Source organism: Hypanus sabinus, chromosome 1 (genome assembly GCF_030144855.1).
Source record: "Hypanus sabinus isolate sHypSab1 chromosome 1, sHypSab1.hap1, whole genome shotgun sequence".
Taxonomy (NCBI): domain Eukaryota; kingdom Metazoa; phylum Chordata; class Chondrichthyes; order Myliobatiformes; family Dasyatidae; genus Hypanus; species Hypanus sabinus.
Window position 1 is genome coordinate 108,029,531 of NC_082706.1, and position 20,280 is coordinate 108,049,810.

At 40.1% G+C, this 20,280-nt stretch overlaps 1 protein-coding gene across 4 annotated transcripts in view; it reads right to left on the bottom strand.

Annotated features, from left to right (window-relative positions):
* Positions 1-309: 309 nt before the first annotated feature.
* kif9 (kinesin family member 9) overlaps positions 310-20,280 on the bottom strand; it is a 92,232-nt gene continuing 72,261 nt past the window's right edge. For 2 of the 4 annotated variants that reach the window (XM_059973985.1, XM_059973992.1), the window contains exons 17-21: positions 19,437-19,645; positions 18,572-18,751; positions 15,559-15,671; positions 8,284-8,388; positions 311-617 (exon numbers count right to left, since the gene is read on the bottom strand). In XM_059973985.1, coding sequence (XP_059829968.1) covers positions 504-617; positions 8,284-8,388; positions 15,559-15,671; positions 18,572-18,751; positions 19,437-19,645 — 721 coding nt within the window. In that variant the 3' untranslated portion in view covers positions 311-503. Of the gene's footprint in view, positions 618-8,283; positions 8,389-11,057; positions 11,192-15,558; positions 15,672-18,571; positions 18,752-19,436; positions 19,646-20,280 lie in introns of those variants that run through there. The other 2 variants (XM_059974001.1, XM_059974004.1) reach the window with 2 other exon arrangements.

Here is a 20,280-nt window from a genome sequence, read left to right on the forward strand (position 1 = left end):
AAATCTAGGTCTTTCAGTTACTATTGTAACTGTACTCTAAATCTATACTAATCAGTAATTGAATTTTGATCATACAGCGAAATAACTGTTACAATGTATGCTGTGGACTGAACCATGGCTTACATGATGAAATTAGTTAACTCACTGTAAATTAGTGATAGAACTCTAAACCATAAAAAAGGATAAACTTACTCAGTACAGGCTGGGGACTTAACGCTAATGCTTTGGATAAGCACCATGCAAATTTTCAGCTTTGTATCTGGAAACTGTTTCTGAGAACAGTTTCAAAGTAGAGATAAAGACACTTCTATTCAGTGAAGCACAATATGATCTTAATTGATTTATTAATCTTTGTATAGTGCTTGTTTTCAGAAGGGCCTGGCTTTAACTTTTTTGCCAGTAATTTCAGTCCCTATCTCAAAACTAAATAATATACTGTATATTCTTCATGCAGAAGACATGAGTGGGTTCCTTTTGGTCATTTTTTTCTTGTAACTTGGAATTTAATGACATTGAAGATTGGAGAGCGGCTTGTTCTTGATAGATGAGGTGATCATTCCTGGTTTCTTCTTTATGGTTATCGGTTGGGGCTGAGCCATGGCTTTAATATAATTGTGCTGAAAGGAAGGAAAAATTCATATAATGAAATAACATGCCATTTAACAGGAGGCATAATATTTTGACAGACAGACAGACATACTTTATTGATCCCGAGGTAAATTGGGTTTTGTTACAGTCGCACCAACCAAGAATAGTGTAGAAATATAGCAATATAAAACCATAAATAATTAAATAATAATAGGTAAATTATGCCAAGTGGAAATAAGTCCAGGACCAGCCTATTGGCTCAGTGTGTCTGACACTCCGAGGGAGGAGTTGTAAAGTTTGATGGTCACAGGCAGGAATGACTTCCTACGATGCTCAGTGTTGCATCTTGGTGGAATGAGTCTCTGGCTGAATGTACTCCTGTGCCTAACCAGTACATTATGGAGTGGATGGGAGACATTGTCCAAGATGGCATGCAACTTGGACAGCATCCTCTTTTCAGACACCACCATCAGGGAGCCCAGTTCCACCCCCACAACATCACTGGTCTTCCAAATGAGTTTGTTGATTCTGTTGGTGTCTGCTACCCTCAGCCTGCTGCCCCAGCACACAACAGCAATCATGATAGCACTGGCCACCACAGACTTGTAGAACATTCTCAGCATTGTCTGACAGATGTTAAAGGGCCTCAGTCTCCTCAGGAATTAGAGACAGCTCTGACCCTTCTTGTAGACAGCCTCAGTGTTCTTTGACCAGTCCAGTTTATTGTCAATTCTTATCCCCAGGTATTTGTAATCCTCCACCATGTCCACCCTAACCCCTTGGATGGAAACAGGGGTCACCGGTGCCGTAGCCCTCCTCAGGTCCACCACCAGCTCCTTAGTCTTTTTCACATTAAGCTGCAGATGATTCTGCTCGCAACATGTGACAAAGTTTCCCACCGTAGCCCTGTACTCAGCCTCATCTCCCTTGCTGATGCGTCCAACTATGGCAGAATCATCAGAAAACTTCTGAAGATGGCAAGACTCTGTGCAGTCCGAGGTGTAGATGGTGAAGAGAAAGGGAGACAGGACAGTCCCCTGTGGAGCTCCAGTGCTGCTGACCGCTCTGTCAGCCACACAGTGTTGCAGTGTTGTTAATATTCTGTTATAAACAACTCTAACATACTGTACTGAGTATTGGACATTTGGTCTTTGGGGGTATAAATCTGAAACACACTGCCACTAAAAAAATGAATGTTGAGTCAACTGAAACTTTCAAGACTGAGATCCATAGTTGTGAGTTGACTAAGGAAAAGTAAATAGTTTAAAGAATGGGAATAAAACTACACCTCTGCAGATCTGTGCCGCATCTGGTGACGCCATAATCTCTGTCTCAGGCCGAAGTCAACATCTTTCAAGAGAGTGTATCTTTGCAAGGTATCAGGCCCCAATGGTGTACCTGGTAGGGCACTGAAAACTTGTGCCAATCAACTGGTGGAAGTGTTCAAGAATATCTTCAATCACTCACTGCTGCAGTTGGAGGCTCCCACCTGCTCAAAAGGTGTCAAACATCAGTGCCCAAGCAGAGCAGAATGAGCTGCTTGAATGATTATTGCCCAGTTGCACTTACATCTACTGTGATGAAGTGCTTTAAGAAGTTGGTTGTGGGCAGAATTAATTCCTGCCTAAGTAAGGACCTGTGTGGGGTGTGACCAAGTGGTTAAGGCATTGGAATAGTGATCTGAAGGTCGTGAGTTTAAGTCCCAACCTGAAGCAACGTGTTGTGTCCTTGAGCAAGGCATTTAACCACACATTGCTCCAGTCCACCCAGCTGAAAAAGGGTACAGCAAAATGCTGGGGGTTAACCTTGTGATAGATTGGCATCCTATCTGGTGGGGAGAGGAGTCTTGTACTCTCAGTAGCTTAACGCCACAGATACCGGCATAAGCACTGGTCGGATGAGCTGTAAGGCTTGGGACAGACTTTTAACATTAACTTTTAAACAAGGACTTGGACATTTTGCCTATAGGCACAATAGGTCTACAGCAGATGCAATCTCACAGGCTATCCATTCAGTCTTGAATCACCAGGACAACAGCAATACCTACACCAGGTAAAAAAACACAAAATGCTGGCAGAACTCAGCAGGCCAGACAGCATCTATGGGAGGAGGTAGTGACGATGTTTCGGGCTGAAACCCTTCATCCTTCCATAGATGCTGTCTGGCCTGCTGAGTTCTGCCAGCATTTTGTTTTTTATTCATTTCCAGCATCTGCAGATTCACTCGTGTTACCTGCACCAGGTTTTTCAGTTCAGTGTTCAACACCATCATCCCCTCAGTATTAATAAATAATTTTCAGAACTTTAGGACTCTGTACCTCCTTCTGCAACTGGACCCTTTTATTTCCTCGTTGGAGACCACAGTCAATGCAGATTGGAAAAGCATCTCCTCCTCACTGACAATGAGCACCGACCGGTGTACCTCAAGGATGTGTGCTTAGCCTGATGCTCTCTACATCCATCACCATGTATCTAGGCACAGGTCAAGCACTATCTATAAGTTTGCTAAGACACATCTATTGTTGGCAGAACCTTAGATGGTGATGAGGCATACAGCAATGGGATAGATTACCTGGTTGAGCGGTGTCGCAACAACAACCTTGCACTCAATATCAGTAAGACTACTGAATTGATTGTGGACATCAGGAAGGCAAGTCAAAAGAAGACACACTGGTCCTCATCAAGGGATTAGCAGTGGAAAGGGTGAGCAGTTTCAAGTTACTGGGTGTCAACATGTCTGAAGATTTATCCTGGGCCCAACACATTGATGCAGTTATGAAGAAAGCACCCTAGTGGTAAGTAGAGCAAACTCATCTTCAGATTCCTAGACTTGGGACTCAACACCAACCCACCCCACCCTTTCATCTGGATTGTTGACTTCCTGACCAATACACTGCAATCAGTAAGGATAGGCAGCAACATCTTCACTGTGATTATCCTCAGTGCTGGTGCCCCACAAGGCTGTATGCTCAGTCCTCTACTCCCTAAACAATGAATCAGAATATAGGAAGAAATACAGAGCCAAGTCATGCCAACAACCTTTCCCTCTGTCAGCAAAACAACAGAGCTGGTCATTAACTACAGGAAGGGACATCAATGGAACTGAGGATGAGATGCATGATCCAGGATTAAACATCACTCACAGCCTGCAGTTGTCCAAACACATAGATACCATAACCAAGAAAGCACAGCAGTGCTTCTACTTCCATAGGAGGCTAAAGAAATTTGGCATGTCCCTGTTGACCACCCATTACCAATTTTTACAGATATACCATAATAAATCAACCCGTCCGTTTGCATTACAGCTTTGTACGGCAACTGCTCTCCCCAAGATGACCATGTATGAGAGACTAGGTTACAAGGAAATAGGTGATGGAATGGGACTGATGGGAATGCTCTGGAAGCTGGCCTTGTTTAAGTGGGCCTTCTGTGTTTTGAGACCAAAATGAAAACTACACTTTTCTCTCATGAGCCTAAAGATCTGCCTCCATTTCTGCCAATCCTGAGATCAGTTAATATTTAGATGGTAGCACATCCATGAGTCCAAGTATTACTCTTTATGGAAGTATTGAGGACAAGTGTCTAGGATATTTAAAAACAAATACTTTAAATTTGACCAATCTGCCAATCGTGATTGATGGCTATTAGTTGGTCTGAGTTCGTGATTTTCAACCTTTGCATTTGATATCTTTGGAATTTCAAGAATCTGATTCAGCAACAACAGAATACTGAACCAGCACTTGTACAATGACAATTTTGACAAAATATATTTTCCAATAAATGTAGCTACCAAAATTCTTGTAAGACGGTATAGAACAAACTGCAGGCAGCAGGCATAGTATGTTAGTAGTAGGGCGGACAGCTGACCAAACTTGTGGCTCTCTCCTGGGAAGCGCCAATTTCTTAAGTATCCGTTCCAATTTTTCTCTGCTGAAAGCTTAAAATTAATTTCACTCCTGTAAAACTTCTCTTCATTGCTGTGTTCCTAATTTCATTTTAATATTTATTGAGTTAATCCTTAAAAATGTAATGTATCATGATCAGTCACACACCAAAGGGAAACATTCCATATTCGAGAGGTGGTCCAGTAACTAAAAATCTTGGACTACTATTCAGAAATGTAAAAAGAAATTCTATTTTGATATCTTATGAAAATTTTAAAAATACGCTGAAGCTTAGAGAGCATTACTAAATGTGATCATGAGTTGGTGTAAAAATCCAGCTATTTCACACTGTCTTAGGTAGGGTGGTCTGGTTGCACCTGTGACTACAGTTCCACATCAATGCAGCTGATTCATAACTTTAAAACTGTACAAAATATTTCGGCACTGATGAGGGCAATTTGTTCTGTTGAATCTGTGCTGGCAATTTGCAAAGCAATACAGGTATTCCTTCCCCCGGAGCCCTGCAAATGATCTTCCCTCAAAATACCTTTAAAAACCATGATTGGATGCATTCCTTTCATCCATACAGCACATTATTTCAAGAACTTAGAAAAATCTCACTTTTGCCCCTTGTATTCTGCTAATCACTTTAAATATGTGTACTTTGATCCCTAAATTATTTCCTAATGAGAATAACTCATATCATCTTATCTGAACCCATAACGTTCTTGTAAACGTCTTATATCTCCATGGAACATTCTTTGCTCCAAAGATCAATCCAAATTCTTCCTCCTGTTCATTTTTTTTGGTGTAAGTTCCTCATCTCAGGAAGTTCACTCATAAATCTTCTTTGTATTAATTATATGCAAAATTCCAGTTGGATCCCAGTCACTATTGTAAAAGTTCAGTTTTTTTTAATCAAATCAGAACAAATCGCGGTGCAGAAGGACTTCATAAGCTACTCAGACCCTTTTTTTTGGCTAAAACAATGAACCATTTGGTTACTCTCACTTCTCATAGAGAAATACGGCACCAAAACTTGCCCTTCAGCCTTTACGCTCATCCCTTTTATTCCCCACTTTCTCAATAATTTCTCCAAAGGCTAAAGGTGAGTAGCCTTACAGATGACTGTTATTTAAATGATCATACAGATACTTTTTAAATGTGATGTTATGATAGAATCTGAGAACTGCATCTTTTATTTTCCAAAAGAAAACCATTGATAGGCTTTGGCAACAAACCTACAACTAATGAGACTAATAATTATTAATTATTTTATATTAAATTAATAACAAACAAATAAATAAACAAACAAACAAATAAATAAATAACGAGACTGATAATTGGTGAGACCCGACGCAGACTGGGGGACCGTTTCGAAGCTGTGAGTTGGCTGGTGTGGTATACTGCATCCGGTGCTCGCGGTGTGGCCTTTTATATATTGGTGAGACCCGACGCAGACTGGGAGACCGTTTCGCGGAACACCTACGCTCGGTCTGCCAGAAAAAGCAGGATCTCCCAGTGGCCACACATTTTAATTCCACGTCCCATTCCCTTTCTGATATGTCTATCCATGGCCTCCTCTATTGTCAAAATGAATCCCAACTCAGGTTGGAGGAACAACACCTTGTATATCGGCTGGGTAGCCTCCAACCTGATAGCACGAACATTGATTTCTCTAACTTCCGTTAATGCCCCTCCTCCTCTTCTTACCCATCCCTGACATATTTAGTTGTTTGCCTGTTCTCCATCTCCCTCTGGTGTTCCACCCCCCCCCCTTTCTTTCTCCTGAGGCCTCCCGTCCCATGATCCTTTCCCTTCTCCAGCTCTGTATCACTTTTGTCAATCACCTTTCCAGCTCTTAGCTTCATCCCACTCCCCCCTCCCCCCCGCCCCGGTCTTCTCCTATCATTTCGCATTTCCCCCTCCCCCCACTACTTTCAAATCTCTTACTATCTTTCCTTTCGGTTAGTCCTGACGAAAGGTCTCAGCCCAAAACGTCGACAGCGCTTCTCCCTATATTTGCTGCCTGGCCTGCTGTGTTCCACCAGCATTTTGTGTGTGTTGTTGCTACAACTAATGAATTAGAATGATGAATATTCTTTGTGATAATTCTACTGTCTCAGAAAACTGGTGTCCTTTAGTCATCTTAATTGCAGAAAAAAAATTATAAGCCCTATTTACCTTTTCTCTTGGATTTTTCCTAAATCCATGTTCTGAAGGACATCTGGTCAGAATGTGATGCACTATACAGAATTCTAAACCACCTCTGCATAAAAACTGAAGACTGCATTCAAAAATTTGACAACTTCATATGAAAATTGTCTGTTTCATAGGTGAAAACGGAACAAAGGAGAAAGGGCATCAGTTATGCTGATTAAGCAAACAACAACAAAGGAAATATAATAAAAAGACATTAAGGTAAGAAAGGTTTTGCTTGTTGGGGGAAGACATTTTCCATCAGTATTTCTAGAAGTAGAACACTGAAAGAAGGTTTTATGCATTAATTCTAGTGGAAATCCATTGTTTTCCTTTTCCCATTTACAGTACCTCATTAACATTTGCATCATTTAACATAGCCAGTGGCTTTGGTTCTGTATATGTTGACCTTGGGAGAGAAGTTGCTGAGAAAGTGGGGAGAATTAAAATGGATTAGTGTAAATGGGTGGTTAATGCTGTACATGGACTTGGTGGGCAGAAGGGCAAGGTTTTCTGTTGTATTTCTCATTGTTTTTACTTTATCATTGCTTAAAAGTATATCAATTTTGGCTAATCTGAATAAATGCTTTCAATGTGGAATAAAGAAGTCACTAACTCACTTCCATTTGACAGTACAAAGAAGATTTTTCTTCTTAATAAGTAACTCTCAGGCTACATCCACACTAGATTGGATAATTTTGAAAATGGAGGTTTCGTGTAAAAATGATAGGCGTCCACACTATGCTTTTTTTTGAAAATATCTCCGTCCACATTGAAATGGAGATTTCGGCGAATCTCTTCCTAGTGCACATGCACAAGACACATCTACTGAAAACAAGTGACGTGTTTGGTGTTGAATCTCGCTGTGAAAGTGCGCGTTTGTGCAGTTACAGACTAGAGAAACTTAAAACGACAGACAGCTGTTGACTCTTGTGCAGGAGAACTTAAAAGTAAAAGAAAAACAAATACTGGAGTGTACGGAGGCAACTGACAGGGAGTTCACAGACAGATTGACCTGGCTGACAACGACCATTGAAAAACTGACTAACTCTGTTGCATTAATAAAGCACCTTGTTAAATGTATAAAACATGTCTGCATCAGTGTTACCTTGTATTTCCATACAATGTTAAATTAGGCTGTTTCACATCTATTGTCAGTGAAGTACTTGCATAAATAGGTAAAACTATTTTCATATGAGCAAGGACAGAAAACAGGGCAAAGTGAGTATACTTACTTATTCAGTAAGTTATGAGTCAAATTACTTGGTGAATACATTTCTAATTCTTCTTGCGTCAGTCTCGTTGCCTTCTGTTCTGAAATTGTTAGGTTGCGTTCAAGAAAACAATGAAATGGTGCGCTGCCGTCTGACAGTGTTTTCAGATTTCTCCGGTTACCCCGTCCACACTGCTCTGGCCAATCCGGCGTTTTCAAAATTACACACTTTGGAGAGCGTTTCTGAAAAGCTCCGGTTTCGGGGGACAAAAACGCTGTTTTAGTGTGGACGGAGGGTAAAAACGAAGAGAAAAAGCTTCGATTACAGATTTATCCGGTGTAGTGTGGACGTAGCCTCAGTCTGAATCTCTTACCAAGCACTATCCACACCTTCACCTACCCGTTGTTCCAGCTTCATTCGTGCTTTGTAAAATGACACCGACTCTGGATTCAACATCAGGATTTCATGTTGGTTGCGTTGGAATTTCTCTTTATCATCTTCTTCCTAAATGATGAAGTCACAAGATATTTAAATAGATGATATGCACCAATATTCTCCTCTCTTGAAGTTGATTTAGTCTGCTAAAGAATGAGATAATTTTTTTCACGTTTCCTGCAGCAACACCAAGCACAGTATTTATTAAACGTTTCCCTTTTGCCATTTAACATTTTCCTTTATTTTTCTTCCAACTTCAAAATTGGATTTATTAAGCAATTGGCTTTAACTGGCTTTATAAGACATTGGTCATACTGCATCCTCATCTAAAAAGGTATGCTGGCATTAGAGATAGTCCAGAGGAGCTTCACAAGAATGATTCGGGTAATGAAAGGGCTAATGTATGAGGAGCATTTGATGGCTTTGGGCCTGTACTCACTGGAATTTAGAAGAATGGGGGGGGGAATCTCATTGAAACCCATCAAATACTGAAAGGTTTAGATAGAGTGGTTGTTTCCTACAGTGGGGAAGTCTAGGACTAGAGGGCACAGCCTCAGAATAGAGGGACATCCACTTAGAATGGAGATGAGGAGGAATTTTATCCAGAGGGTATGAAACTCTGGAAAATTATTGCCATGGGGTACTTTTAAAGCGGAGGTTGATATATTCTCGATTTGTCAAGGTTATGGAGAGAAGGAAGGATAATGGGAATAATAAATCTGCCATGATGGAACGGTGGAACAGATTTGATAGACCAATTGGCCTAATTCTGTTCTAATGTCTTATGGTCTTACGGTATTTAAGGCTTGATTCAAATAGAATGGGGTTTCAGTGGCTACTGCAATCACTCCCTACATAATTTTTTAAACTCTTCTTCAATCTATGCAGCATGCCAACATCATTATTCCTCTACTTAAATGGAACCTAACTGAACTGTGTAGGATTCCCTGTTGTAAAAGGCGATTCCTTGTTTGAGAACTAATTAATTGCTACTCCAAAATCTTACTCATGTTAAAATCTGAACTTCCCAAGCAAGGATAGCATTCAGGAAATTATTACATAGTTTATCCCTTAAATTTCTTTCGTCATGTTGTAATGTCTGTTCTGATTTCCATGTTGTGCTTTTATGCTATTTCTTACCTCATAGGTGACAATACTCAATTCTTCAGTTGTGCTTTTCATGGTTGAGTGTGCCAAATGTTCAAACCATGAACCAGGGAAGCAAATCACCATTTGCTGCTCTGGTGAAATATGCATATAATTCTACATGCAAACTCAGAAAATCATAACCTCCTTTTTCTCTACTTTTCCAGATAGGTTACAGAACAGCTCTAGGTTTCCCTGTGGCAAACAACTCATCTGTGTTATTAATCTCCAAGGACGAAGAACAGCTGGAAACAACCAGAAATGACTGCTTCTTTCACATATCTTACCCTGATTTATGTGCCACAGTTTAGGTATTGACACCTGTTTGCTAGTTACTTACTAAAACAGGATCTTAAGGCTTGATTTTCAACTAGAATGATAACTTGTAAATGTTGCAAGAAACATTGTCCAGAACCTGGATCTATGAGGAAAATGACTCACAATATCTACAATAGTCATTTTTTTCATCGGGATGGACCTTTCAAGTGTATGGAGACCAAGCAATAGCAGGATTAGGTAGAATAAAATATTAAAGGGAATAGGGAGGAAGTAGGTTAGATTAGCTGGCATTGAAAAAGATAGAGGAAATGGGCAAGATTTAAATTGCACAGTATATGGAAGGGGTGTATTTACAATAGGTGGAATCATAGATCCTGAGGAAAGAATCTGAGGATTAAGACCAGGCATGATATTGAAAGAAATGTACGTGAATAGGAATGGGGTTAGATCAGGTAGAGTAGTGAAATACAGTGGATTCCGGTTAATTGGGACACATCAGATCCAGTACATTTATCCCCAATTAAGCGGCTGCCCCAATCAGCTGATGTTACATGAAAATAGTGAAAAAGATATTAAAAAAAAGAAACTATTGTTTAACTCAGTTACAAAATAAGTATTTAAATAAAATACGGAACAAATTGACTTGACTTGATTAGAACACTACCAATACTACTACAGTACTATAAGACTGTGTATTTGTTCCTAATACTTATTGGTAGAGGCATTCATCTAGTGTACACTGCGCTGTTCTTTTGATTGAGTAAATTAACAAAATCAGCACTGACACCTAGAACAGATAATGGACCGCCTTCATACAATTCTTTTGACAATTGTATCCAACAAATCTTTATTTTTCATTGTAACACTCAAGATGATTGTCAATATCTTCAAATTCTTCATAGTTCCTAACTTGTTGAAGTGATGAAATTGCTTCATTTTCACCCCCAGCCGATTTTAGTATCTCCAAGCCTGAAAACTTGAAACCATAAGTGAGCAAAACAGTTCTGAATTGTCTTACTGTTTATTTCTTGAAAACCATCTGTTACGTATTCAGGCAACAATAAATATATGAGTTTGGCAAGTGTTTTTTTTTAACAAACAACACTTTTATTGAACACTGAAAACAAACCCCCCCTAAAGAAACAAACACTAACGTAACCGGAAATCAGCTGCTGTGCGGCAGCTTGAACAGTTCTTAAAGCGATGCAGCTCAAACAGTTCTTAAAGCGATGTTGCAAAACCAGTTCTTTTAAGTAGTATTGCCACAAGTTCAAAATGCTCACGGTCCATTTAAGGGAGAGACTTTTTAAGATGATTTAAATTCTCTTTCACGTCGTTTTGCTTCGATCCCCGACGTCGAACTTTTCCCACGAAGACTTTACGAAAACGAAACAGCTTAAAGGCACTGACCTTTCTTTTATCACACTGTCCTCAATCTTCTGCTATCCTGCAGAGATTAACACGAGAACAGTCAACGAATTCCTTCCGAATAAGGATTAAACAAGGTTGAACCTGTTTCACCGTCGAAAATCGATTCTCCTCGATCTTTAACTCCCGAACTCCAATCTTCACTCTCCACTGATCCTCAACTAGCAGTATTGTAAAGAAACTGCTGGCAATGACCTTTTAAACTTTAGGCATTAGATAAAAACTTCATCCTTCAACTAAACTGCGTCATCACATTAAATCACGCAGTGGCATGAAGTCAACATGGCAAATCCAGCCACGAACTGCCCCTCCTCACAGGGTGGGGTCTTCCTTTTATAACCTGTAAAAAAAACCTGTCACATGATCTCTACTGGCGGGAAAATGACATCACCCCACCATCGCAAGACCATTACCTCAAGTCCAGTATAGCTTCAACCCCAGTCACGTGACAAGGGCACCACTGTCATGTCACGAGTACGTAACACATCCATGACAAAAATAACTGCTTTTTGAAAAATAACATATGCAATTAATGCTATTTAAAAACTGTCTGCTCTATGCATGGTGTAGTGTCTTACAAAAACGCACGTGCCTGGCGCTAGATAGAAACTGTTTGGCAGCAATTCCTATCCCAATTAAGGGGTGCAGTGTCCCAAATAAACAATGGTAATCTTGGCTATTTTCTCAATTTGTTTTTGTTATTTAAGGGTAATTAGTCAGCTGTCCCGATTAACCAATAGCCCATTTAACTGGAATCCACTGTATATGAGAAAAAAGCAAAAGTAACATTAGAGTGTACATGTTTTATTAAAGGACAAGGAGTAAAAAAAACAGAAGGGTGGGATTAGACAATGTGGGACATTAACAAATGTTAGACCATAAGGACATAGAAGCAGAATTAGCCAGTTTGGCCCATCAAGTCTTCTCTGCCACATGATCATAGCTAATTTATTTTCTCTTAAAACTCAAATTTTCTTGCCTTCTCCCTTTAATCTTTGACACCCTTACTAATTCAAAACTGATCAATCTCCGCATTAAATTTACTCAATGACTGGGACTCCACAGCTGGCTGTGGTAATGAATTCCACAGATTTACCACTCTCTGGCTAATGAAATTCCCCCTCTGTTCTAAAAGGATGTTCTTCTACTCTGAGGCTGTGACCTCTCCCATTATTAGAAACATTCTCTGCACGTCCATTCTATCAAGGACTTTCAATATTTGGTAGGTTTCAATGAGATCTGCCCCTCCTTCTAATGAGTATAGGACTAGAGACATGAACTACTCCTCATACATTAACCCTTTCATTCCTGAGATAATTTTTGTAAATGTTTTCTGGACCCTCTCCAATGCTGATATGAGCCCAAAACTGCTCATAATAGTCTACACGAGGAAATCTGCAGATGCTGGAAATTCAAACAACAACACACACAAAATGCTGGTAAAACACAGCAGGCCAGGCAGCTTCGGTAGGGAGAAGCGCTGTCGACGTTTCGGGCCGAGACCCTTTGTCAGGACTAACCGAAAGGAAAGATAGTTAGAGATTTGAAAGTAGTGGGGGGAGGGGGAAATGCGAAATGATAGGGGAAGACCGGAGGGGGTGGGATGAAGCTAAGAGCTGAAAAGGTGATTGACGAAAGTGATACAGAACTGGAGAAGGGAAAGGATCATGGGACGGGAGGTCTCAGGAGAAAGAAAGGGGAGGAGCACCAGAGGGAGATGGAGAACAGGCAAACAACTAAATATGCCAAGGATGGGGTAAGAAGTGGAGGAGGGGCATTAACGGAAGTTAGAGAAATCAATGTGCATGCCATCAGGTTGGAGGCTACCCAGCCGATATATAAGCTGTTGTACCTCCAACCTGAGTTTGGATTCATTTTGACAATAGAGGAGGCCATGGATAGACAAATCAGAATGGGAATGGGATGTGGAATTAAAATTTGTGGCCACTGGGAGATCCTGCTTTCTCTGGCGGACCAAGCGTAGGTGTTCCGCGATACGGTCTCCCAGTCTGTGTTGGGTCTCACCAATATATAAAAGGCCACACCAGGAGCACCGGATGCAGTATACCACACCAGCCGACTCACAGGTCAAGTGTCGCCTCACCTGGAAGGACTGTCTGGGGCCCTGAATGGTGGTAAGGGAGGAAGTGTAAGGACAGGTATAGCACTTGTTCCGTTTACAAGGATAAGTGCCAGGAGGGAGATCGGTGGGAAGGGATGGGAGGGATGAGTGGACAAGGGGGTCACGTAGGGAGCAATCCCTGCGAAAATCAGAAAGGGGGGAGGGAAAAATGTGTTTGGTAGAGGGATCCCGTTGGAGGTGGCGGAAGTTACGGAGAATTATATGTTGGACCTGGAGGCTGGTGGGGTGGTAGGTAAGGACAAGGGGAACCCTATCCCGAGTGGGGTGGTGGGTGGATGGGGTGAGGGCAGATGTGCGGGAAATGGGAGAGATGCGTTTGAGAGCAGAGTTGATGGTGGACGAAGGGAAGCCCCTTTGTTTAAAAAAGGAAGACATCTCCTTCGTCCTGGAATGAAAAGCCTCATCCTGAGAGCAGATGTGGTGGAGACGGAGGAATTGTGAGAAGGGGATAGCCTTTTTGTAAGAGACAGGGTGGGAAGAGGAATAGGAGCTGTGAGAGTCTAGGCTTATAGTAGATATCAGTAGATAGGCCATTTCCAGAGATGGAGACAGAAAAATCAAGAAAGGGGAGGGAGGTGTCAGAAATGGACCAGGCAAATTTGAGGGCAGGGTGAAAGTTGGAGGCAAAGTTAATGAAATCAATGAGCTCAGCACGCATGCAAGAGGCAGCACCAATGCAGTCGTCGATGTAGCGAAGGAAAAGAGAGGGATGGATATCAGTATAGCCTTGGAACATGGACTGTTCCACAAAGCCAACAAAAAGGCAGGCATAACTGTGACCCATATGGGTGCCCATGGCTACACCCTTGGTTTGGAGGAAGTGGGAGGAGCCAAAGGAGAAACTATTGAGAGTAAGAACTAATTCTACTAGATGGAGGGGAGTGGTGGTAGAGGGGAATTGGTTAGGTCTGGAATCCAAAAAAAACCCGAAGAGCTTCAAGACCATCTCGGGGGATGGAGGTATATCGGGACTGGACATCCATGGTGAAAATAAGATGGTGGGGGCCAGGGAACTTAAAATCATTGAAAAAATTCAAAGCATGAGAAGTGTCACGAACATAGGTGGGAAGAGATTGAACAAGGGGGGATAAGACAGTGTCAAGGTATGCAGAAATGAGTTCTGTGGGGCAGGAGCAAGCTGAGACAATAGGTCTACCTGGATAGGCAGGTTTGTGGATTTTAATAGTCTAAATGTGATCTGACCATAATAAAGCCTCAGCATTATATCCATGCTTATAGATTCTCATCTTCTCAAAATGAATGCTAACATTGCTCTTGGCTTTCTTACTGCCACCTCAACCTGCAAATTAACCTTTAGGGAATCCTGCACTTGGACTCCCTTTGTACTGGACTCTCCAATTTCTGAATTGACACCCTATTTAGAGAACGGTCTATGTTTTTATTTCTTCTACCAAAATGTGTAACCATGCATCTCCCTACACTGTATCCCATTGCCTTTTCTTTGCCTATTCTAATCAATCCAAGTCCTTTTGCAGATTCCTTGCTTCATCAACACTACCTGCCCCTCCACCTATCTTTGTAGTGTCTCCGGTCTTAGCCTCAAAGCCATCAGTTCTGTTATCCATTTAACCCTAACACATAACTTGAAAATTAGTGGACCCAAGCACGGCCCCTGCAGAATACCTCTGCTGTAGTCACCAGCAGCCAACCAGAAAAGGCACCCTTTATTCCCACTGTTTGCCTTCAGCCAGTCAGCCAATATTCTATCCATACTGGTGTCTTTCCTGTAATACCATGGGCTCCTATCTTGTTTAGCAGCTGCATATGCAACACCTTGTTAAAGATCTTCTAAAAATCCATATAAACCACATAATTGACCTTTCTTTGTTTATCCTGTTGTTCCTTCCTCGAAGACTAGCAATAGATTTGTCAGGCAAGATTTCCCCTTTAAGAACCGTTGCTGACTGCCTATTTTATCATGTGCCTCCAAGTACCTTGAAACTTCATCTTTAATAATGGATTCTAACACCTTGTTGATGTTAGATTGAATGGGTGTTGGACTGAATGGGAATATGAAATTAGTTTGGATAGATAATGCAAGAATTTAGGGGTAAGTAAGAGAATACTGTTGCCTAATGCTGAATCATATGTGTTGTGAGCAAAATGTGAGCTTTAACACTGGGTTGAATGGCTGTTCCATGCTGGGCTCTGCTCATATTGTAACAATACCAGGAGAAAGCATACAATCTATTTCTATTGCAAGGAAGACTTGTAAAACTTACCAAAGATATCATTCTGGGATAGGGGACCAACCCTGGCCGAATGTTATCTATTTGTGGTACGAGTTGAGCATCACTGGAAATCAGAAAGGATTCGTTGTACCAAATGTCAAACTCTGTATGAAAAATAATTATAAAATAAATCATAATTAAATGTTGCCAGTGTCTGATCTTTGTTAACTTGTTGGAGGTGGGTGGAGGGTTGCAGATTCCTTGTGCACCAGCTCTTTTGTGCTAAATTTTGAATCTGTTGAACTATGTGACTTGACCAGTACAGTTCAAAAAATAGCCTATAGTTAAATTTATCCCAGGACAATCCTTGGTCTGGCATAATAAAGGACAACACTTTTTCCACAGAACAAAAGATCCAAGGCATTTTGTGTAGTAGAACAGACCTATATGAGGAAATATGCATAAAGTTTTTTCTTTATGGCCAACTAAGATTATGGACGATGGATATCACAAGAAGAATGTATGGGGAGGAAGGAGAAAGTTGCTGTGGAATGTACTTGTAGAGCGGATTGTGGTATTTGAAAATGCATTGTTGAATGTTAGCGAGGGAATTATATGGAAATTAGGGAGAGAGATGACCATTGTGGGGGAGGAGGAAGGTTTGGGTAGAAGATTAGGGGAATTGAAGTAATCCGTTTTTCTCTATGTAGAAGGCAAACAGAATGGATTGGTTTAAGATCATTGGCAATGATAGGGATGAGATGAGGTCATCAATGTTGAAAGAGACATGTACATGGAGGAAAATGGGTTACTTCAATTCCCCAACAGTGGTCCAGATAATGCCAGGACCTTTTATCCTATAGCAGGCCTTCAGTTAAGAACTGCATTTTTGTTTAAGCCCACCCCCTCCTCTTTGTGAGGCTCATATGGTTAGTTAAGCCTTGAATAAGGGACATCAAGGGATTTCCCTTGATATCACTGCAAATACTCAATGGAATCTGTGCACACTTGCAAGAAAGCTCTGGAAACAATTTAGATCCATGCCCTTTTTCTGCAGCCAGAAAATATTCCTTCATGCATAAATAGTTGGGCTTCTTGGGCTTCAGTAGCGATCACAATCTGCATGAACAAATGGCAAATTAACCAAATCTTTCTCTTCACAAGATATGGATGCTGCTGACTCAACTGACATTTTCATCTCTAGATTGAGGGAAGATATGGGAGTATAGAGTACTGAGGTTATGGTGAAGATTACAGTACAGAATCAGACCACACTCAGAGAATTACATAAATTCTGTGTGACATACGAGATGAGAGAAGAACCAGAGAGAATAGGGTATTTTGAAGAATTAGGATACAAGTGGTTGGTTGGAGGAAGTGAAATAGTACTTGGTAATGAAGTATTTATGATCTTTAATATACAGTTTAGAAGGCACAATTTACTCCGATTACCAGAACAGATTACCAGAACAAAAACTAACTAGTTGTGGATGTCCTTTAAAGCTAAGACGTAATATGGCTTTACTTAATCAAGGGTACAAGTAGTTCCAGTCACATGGTAATTCTTAATGTCCTCTAAAAATGGATAATCCACATTATTTTGTCAATATTTACTCAAGAACAAGCAGGAAAAAATCAGAGTGAGAAATAGCATGTTCTTCTTTATGAACTGAAAGCATTTCTGTTGTTCACTGTTAGGTTTACTCGTGTGTTGTCAAACTATGCTGGGGATGGCTGGTGTGTATAATGTATAATCACTGAGGTTCTTATGAGTATTCAGTTCTGCTAGAAAGTCAATGGTTGTCATAGGTTTGTAATTAGTAATGTTTTGTTAAATCTGCCTTTTCTGTCTGATACTGGTCCAAATGGAAGATACTTGCCAATACTGTGGAATTTGGCAGCCACACTGCTATAAGCCTGTTTGTGAAGCTTTGCTTTCCTGAGATTAATGAGTACAGGGACAGAGGTTCACTCATTGATTTCTCTGGATGTATGATGTATGATGTCCGATGGAAACATCAATTCAGTGGCTCTGTGCCGTTCCTTTGTGTAATGTATATTTTTAAAGCTTTCCTTGCTCTCACTAATCAGCCCGTATTCAGGATGTATCTAATGTATTGGAATTATAGCTTGACTCTTTTTACTTCTATTTTGTATTTGAAGCACTGGTGAATTTTGTCAAGAGTGCACGTTCTTCTCAGACTCTGAGGATCATATAGATATTTATTATATATAACATTAATTGGCAGGTCAAGATTCTGAATTTATGGTCACAATGATGATGCAATGGTTGGATTACATTATTGATAATGTTGGGAGATATCTTATATTAACTGAGGAATAACAAGTGGTAACACCATCAATGATGCATCAAATGCATTTTTTAGTATGTTTTCCCTAAAGATAATTGTTCCAGTTTGACAGGAGATCAGATCAAGTGCTGTGTGACTTTATTATAATATGGCATTCTTTATAGGATCTATCAGGATGTAGGGTTAAGTTTCCACACACCATCACAGTGTTCCTCTTATAAAGGTTAAGCAAAACACTGAATTAAACAAAATAAAGAAAGGGACATAGATGATGCCTATGTGGCATCAGTGTAACCTGTAATGACTAAATGTTTTTAAGGGACAAGAGAGAAAAAAGTTTTCCTACAAAACCCAAGATATTCACACAATTTTTTTTAGTTTATATTGATTCATAACAGTCATGTTTACATTATGCTTTATTGTCTCTTTCAGAAACATCTCACACCCAATGGGTGAGTTTTTAGCTTCTGTTTAAAGTAAGATCTCACAAACAGTACAGTACTGGGAACAATAATTAGCACATCCGATTGAGGCAGGCATGATGACAAACTTGTGCACTTTTTTCAATTTTCTTTAAAATCCATATGAGTCAATGAAATATGACATTTCACAGAAAGGACAGACACTTTAACAATACAGTAATGCCAACGGTATCATTCATCTTTGCTAAACGATGACTGGTTTTGTCTTCCTGGTCATTGTACTTGCAACTATTGAATCATGATACACATTAGAGCATCACCTTTACGTACCAGTCAGCAGCCGCAGCCTGCATTGATCCACCAGCTTCTGGCAGTACTGCACCTCTACTCGCAGGTCTTGCAATACGTCAAAATCCTGTCGGTACTGCTGTTTCAGATCCTTTAACTGAATGATCAGGTTGAACTCATCTTCATCAACTATAGGCTCATCATGTTCATTCATGTATTCACCTAGCATGAAAACATCGTAAATCAAGGACATTTCAAGATTTTAAATCTACTGTGCCCACTGCAGAATATTATCACAAGAACTATAGGAAATAAATTCATTATAATCCTGATAATAAATTACATATGATATTATTATATACTTGAGGTTTGTCCCTTTGATTTCTCACATGTTAATGATGACCTAACATCAATTATTTAGATTCTAAAAAGCTAACTTTGTAATAGTGACCAAACATTGACAAACATTATTGATCTATGAATCACTGTTACAGACAGTGGAAAGAAGCAGAAAAATAGAAAGTAAAGACAGAACCAGCCAAACTGTAAGTTCATCCACATCTATTCAGTGTGCATGTCATTTCATTACAGTTAAGGATATTTAGTTCTATTCTCTCCATTTCTGGCCTAGAGCTAGTTGATTTTAATTGGTATGCTAAAAATAACAGCTTGATTCCTTGGTGTACAGTACAGTAAGTGACTGAACCATTTTGAAAAATGTTAAGTCCATGAGATTTGCAAGCAGAATCAAAAAAATTGCATTTTTCAGCAGATCTAGCAGGTCAGTGATGAGAAGGGGAATACTATTGTCTTTCACAGCAGTTAACTCTATATGTACCATGGAATTAAACTTGCAGTTTTTGAGTATGTGCTTCTTAGAATCCATATGCTTTCCGTATGACATTACCTTCATCTTGTTGCTCCCGTTTCTTGATGTTGAGTGACCGCTTAGTGATGTCAATCTCTTCCTTGGTGTTGTTGATTCGCTCAGTCAGCTCTCTCATGTTCTTCCTCTTTTCAATGAGAATACTTTTATTCTCAATAAGAATTCGATTAATCTCACGTCCTTTCTCTGCTTTGAACATTTCAAACATCACCGACTTCTGTGGAGGAGTGCTAAGCCATGGAAGTGAGAAACAGAAATCAGACTTTATCCTAAGTATTATTTTTCCTTGGTTTTGCTCAATTTTATATCTCTTGTCTTCACGAAATGCTGTCTTTGCTCAGGTACAAATCCATGGGTTATTCATCAGCAGGCACATAACAGCTAATTCAGAAATCAAGGATCCTGATTACTTGCTGCACATTGGCTCATTTTGCTCATCTCTTAATCCAAAGATGCCAAAGAAATCATCACCTCCAACAATTCAGTATAGTTTGGGTTATGAACTCTACACTGGGCTTATATCACATATGGCTATGAGTGAAGGATGCTTCTTAAGTTACCTTCAAACCCTCCTGACTGCCCTTTCATCATTTGTGCAAAACTTTACAGATCTATAATAGGCAAGTGATACTATTATATTTAGTAGCATCATTGTTGACTTTAGTTGTGTTGTTTCTTCCCTAGTGTGCAGTGGCGTGGAGATTATTGTTAAGTTTCAAAGACATAACAGGCAGTCTTGAGGGCCATATGAGGGGAGCCAAGAAGGATTTGTAACTCATTCAGATCTTACATAACTAGACTTCTCTGCAAAACAACATCGAGACTGGCCAGGTTTCACCAAGGAAATGCTCACTAGGATCTATGA